Consider the following 5,010-nt stretch of genomic DNA (forward strand, 5'->3'; position numbering starts at 1 on the left):
CACCTTGAGTGCTTACGTGGTTCTTTTTGAGATTCGTGATATTCTAAAATTTGCTGTCAGAAGAGTCAAAACGGCACTTAAAGATGCAGAATACGTCCATGCTCTCCTGCCTGCTGAGTTAAAACTGGCATTATTTGCAGGGCCTCTAGAACATGATGTTTTATGCAAACCAACACCTTCACAATAGCATGTTAGAGAGAAATTGATGATAGTGGAAGCAGGAAAATTAAACATCTCAATAACATGATATCAAAGTGGGTTGGTGGACAAGTGCACATACCGATTTATCCATACGATATTGGGTGTCAGATATTCATCACCGAAATGATCAATTATCATCGTTGATAACAAGCTTTTCTGGTGACACAGTATATGATAAAGTTTTTGCCACTGTTGGCACCGTTTGAGCGGTCGTGGGAGTGCCGCAGAAAAGCTTCGATCACGCGTTTCAACATTCACCACCAACCTTTAGCTAGGTACCATTCCTCTGCGAGGAAATCTGGCTAAATTTTGCATAGGTAGCAGTTGATCTTTGAATGTTGGGACAGAGCTGTTGATCAACATGAAAAGGATGCGGCCGCATTGGAAAACACCCAATATGGTTCATCACCGAGGAAAATCTGGTGTAGCCATGGGCAGCAGCACGAAATTGACCGTGCAGTATGCAGCAGGTCAAAATTTGAGGGTCAATTTCCTTGGCTTTTCCCTCAGTCACCGATGATTGCTGTAACTGTGCAAGTTATGAGGCAGTTCACGGTTCTATAGATAAACCAAAACTATCGTCACCAAGAGAGCTGTTATCGTGACATCATTTCATCAGACCTGGACCGAAAAAAAGACCAGCCCTTGTCATCCTTACCGACTCTTTCTGCGAACACGATTGAAAGCACAATATCATAATCAACTACTGATTTCTTCTAGAGACGACGCAATCTATATATAAATACGTCAAACTTGCTGTTAGCCTCTGCCAACATACTTTGTTTCCGGTATGGAATGAAGCTGGACTCATCTTTGTAATTGAATGCAAAAAGACGCTCCAGCTCACCTTGACTTGATTGCGAAGAGTGCTCCTAGTAGGTATGTTAACTCATGCCCACCTACTCCATATCATGCTAACGGAAAAAGATGCCCTGGATAGAAGTTCTACATCCACTGTCCCTCAAAGTTCAGGCGAAGAGCTTCATCTCTCTTTCTCGCTATCCCTAGATTTGATTCTCATGGCTCAACTTTTGAGCGAGAACAAAGAAATCAGACGGCTTGTCTCTATCGAAGATCTCATTGGTAAGTGATCTAGCACCAAGAAATTCGTGATGCTAATCTAATTGCGTCGTTAGATTTCTCGGAAAGATTTCTTATTATCCTCTGGTCTCCTCTAGCGAAGAACAGTCCCAAAAAGTCGACGGGGTTTCGGGTTTATCTGAAAAATATCCTTCGAAGATCTCATACAACATATCATACACTCATCGCGGCGTTCTACTATCTAGCTCTCTTGCGGTTCACGATTAGGCAAAAATTCCCCATTGAGCCGTTTGAAGTGCCCAAGGAGCTTCAGCCTCTACAGTGTCAGCGGCGGATGTTCCTCGCAGCTCTCATGCTGGGTTGGAAGTTCACTCAGGATTATGGGCACTCGACGCGACGCTGGGCATCCTTCTCTTGTCTAAGAGAAAAGGAGCTCAACAAAAACGAAGGATTGTTTCTTTCAGTGATCGATTGGCGCCTCTTTATATCGCACGCAATGTTCTCTCACTGGAAGTCAGAGGTACTGTACTATGTTCAAAATCCAGATGTTGCTTTAGCCGAGTTCACCTCTTTCCAGTGAGAAAGCAGTATATTTACTATAACTATGTGGATAGAAACCAAGAATATCGGCGTATGGTACTTTCTTTTATCAAAAGTGATATATTTGGAGCTTAAAACAGATATTATCTTTCCGTAAAACCCTGCCTTCTTTCTACTGCAAGTTTTCTTCCACTTACCACTATTCTGTGTCCTAAGTAGACCTCGGCGTGGTCCGACTCCGGTTCGAAGAATTGGAACCTGGAACCGGACCTGAGGTTTCCAGGTTCCAAAAATCTGGAACCTGAACCGGACCTAGAAATCTTAGGTCCGGTCCGGTTTGCACCTGTAGGAACCTGAATTGCATAATTCTGCCAAGACACTTCCTATTTCAGATGGATAATTTGCTGATTCATCTTAGTTTTGTACTGTTATTTATAGAGGTTTTGGTCCTCATCCTTGCGAATAGGCTCTTTTAGCTAAGTTTAACTACTTCCTTCATGAAATCAAACAAAATCGGGCGGTATATAAGTTCAAGGTACGCGAGAGATTAGTTTTAACGTATTTTTAACCTAGATCCTGCTCATTGTGAGTTAGATGATATGTTCTATTCGGGATTGTTGCGGAGAGCCCCTCCCCCTTGCGTCGGGTCCACGATATTCCGTGCTTATAATCGCACACAGATATTGCTCTTATATCCTCTCCTTCGAAAGGAACATTGCCGTTTCGAAGGAGAGTTGGGCTCTCTTCGCAGCGGTTTCTTCCCGCCCACCGCGGAACCCCTCATGTATGTACTAAGTATGCTTCCGCATAGCTTTACTTCCTCCTGAAATATACGGAGTGCTACGGGCCCGCCTGCAGCCCTCGCGGCGCTGTAGTCTTCTGTCAAGGAGACCTACATCACCATGTTCGGACTGCAGGTGCCCCGTACGGGCCAAAAACATCTCACGCGTCTTCATTGTAGCAATGGTTGGAATAGAAGGTAACTTTCTACAGATGAAGTGGTGTATGGAGTAGGATATATATTTTCCCATGACCGCCACCCTTTAATCCCTATATCTTAGATCGACCCCTTCAATGTATCCGATTATACTCGATTGTAAGGCCGAAAATAAATGGAACTGAGAGGGCTTACTCTCATTTTCATATTAATCACCCTTATTATAAGGGATATGAATAAAATATGTGGTTTTATTAGGAATTTATACTTAATAGCTACAGGGACTAGGCAAATATTCGATGTTTTCTGCTAATTGTGTAGCTTACCGCCCCTTCTCTATGTGTAAAGAAAATATTTCTGCTGTAGAAATTTCGTGGGGGACGGCCAAACCCCCCAAAACCCCCCCTTAGTAGTAGTTTTCAGGTTCCGTCAGGTTCCTCTGCAGGTTCGAACCTGACGGAACCGGACGATATACGGCTACATAGCCAATAGATACGCGTAAGTAGTCATAGAGCTAGTCCATTTTTAAATAGATGCATCCACGCTCCGTCGCGGTCGCGCCGAGAGTAATATCCTACTATCCTACGCTAGATTATTATAAGTCTCTTCTCTAAGTATACTACTATCCTCTTCCCTACTCCTACTACTACTGCCTTCTAATACTTATTCTGCTACTTATAATGTCTCAGAGCCAACATTCCCTGGTCTACGACCACTACAGCTCTTCTATCTTCGGGGATAACCCTTCTGATAACCTCAATTTCCTCTCAGCTGATACTCTATATACCGATACCTCTACTTCAGCACTAGACCCTAGTCCTACGCAGCTACTAGCCGTGTTATCTCCCCCAGATAACCTCCAGCGAGTCGGGCCCCTAAGAAAGCAGAATTACGTCCTTTGGACAGAGATGGCAAACGACGAGTTCGTTGCATGGTGGTTACAGACGGAGTTTGGCAGCCGTATCAAGCGCAATATCTTTGAGGGCAGGCGCCAGGCAGAGTGCTGGAAGCACTTCCACCAGGTTGCTGCTATCAAAGATGGAGCTCCAAAGGTTCTATGCAAATCATGCGACCATGCCCTACATCATCCCGGGGACGGTCATCGTGGAACATCTACTATGAATAAACACTACTCATCGAGTGTTAACTGCCGAAAGATGATATCACAGTCAAATGATATTCGAAAGCTAATTAGACAAGGGGTAAGTATTCCTTCTATCTCTTTCTTCTCTCTTATATTCTTACTAAGATCATTTACAATAGGCCCATCTTGCACCACCGAAAGCCATCCTAACAAACGAGGACTGGCAAGAGAGGGTGCTTACCTTCATAACTAGCTTACAGCTACCGTTTCAAATTGTTGAGCACCCTCAATTCCGTGCCCTTATCGAAGCAAGCCGTCTTACTCCATCAATACCAGAAATCCCTTCATCAAAGACCATCCGCCAACGATTATGACTAATCGTCGCGGAACGACAGCGGAATCTTCTCCAAACACTCCCTGACGGCGCGAAGATATCTATTGCATTAGATTGCTGGACGTCTCCATTCCGTCAGGCCTTTATGGCGGTCACTGGCTATTTCATTGATCGAGACTGGAACTACCGCGAGATTCTCCTTGGGTTTGAACCAGTCTATGGGTCACATTCTGGTATAAATCTTGGCGCAGTTCTCTTTCCACTACTACAGAAGCATGAGATTGAGGACCGTGTGTTAACTATTACCACTGACAACGCGTCTAATAACTCAACGCTAGTCGAGAGTCTAAAGGGATCTATCCAGGAGCTAGAGCTACCAGGTAATATACCTATTATCCGTATACCATGTATCGCACATGTGATTCAGCTTAGTCTGAAGGAGCTCCTTGGTCAAATGGAAGCGAATCCGAAAAATGAGAGGGAAGAAACAGATTTCACTGGAGGAACTGGTTCTTCTTATCAGACGAACCGTAAGATTATTTACACCTTAAATAAGGTGAATATCTCTCCCTTATCCCACTCATTATCCTTACTAACTATTTACTCTACTAGATTCGAAAGCTTGCCGTCCACATCAACAAGAGCCCCCAGCGCCGGGAGCATTTCTTAGAGCTTCAGGCTAAAGAGCCAAAACTTGTGCCGATGCAAGATGTGAAGACCCGGTGGAATTCAACCTTTATGATGCTCAGGCGAGCGAAGCGGCTACAGTCAACGTTTGATGAGTTCTGCCAGGTATATAACCAGATAGATCTTCGGCTAAGCGAAGAGGAATGGCGTCAAGTTGACTATCTCCTATCGATTACACAACCTTTT

General features: G+C 44.2%; 2 protein-coding genes across 2 annotated transcripts; both read left to right on the plus strand.

Moving 5' to 3' along the window:
• Positions 1-1,024: 1,024 nt before the first annotated feature.
• N7533_010595 (cyclin family protein) lies at positions 1,025-1,822 on the plus strand (the record flags this gene model as incomplete). The annotated part of the gene is made up of 3 exons (XM_057107245.1): positions 1,025-1,076; positions 1,129-1,284; positions 1,338-1,822. The coding sequence occupies 3 exons, from the start codon at positions 1,025-1,027 to the stop codon at positions 1,820-1,822; spliced, it is 693 nt and encodes a 230-aa protein (XP_056956462.1).
• Positions 1,823-3,399: 1,577 nt separating this feature from the next.
• On the plus strand, positions 3,400-4,177 carry N7533_010596 (zinc finger BED domain-containing protein; the record flags this gene model as incomplete). The annotated part of the gene is made up of 2 exons (XM_057107246.1): positions 3,400-3,921; positions 3,983-4,177. The coding sequence occupies 2 exons, from the start codon at positions 3,400-3,402 to the stop codon at positions 4,175-4,177; spliced, it is 717 nt and encodes a 238-aa protein (XP_056956463.1).
• Between the last annotated feature and the right edge of the window lie 833 nt (positions 4,178-5,010).

The sequence above is a fragment of the Penicillium manginii genome, assembly GCF_028828005.1.
Source record: "Penicillium manginii strain IBT 31320 chromosome Unknown utg000007l:1.0-2284322.0:1.0-2285126.0, whole genome shotgun sequence".
NCBI lineage: Eukaryota > Fungi > Ascomycota > Eurotiomycetes > Eurotiales > Aspergillaceae > Penicillium > Penicillium manginii.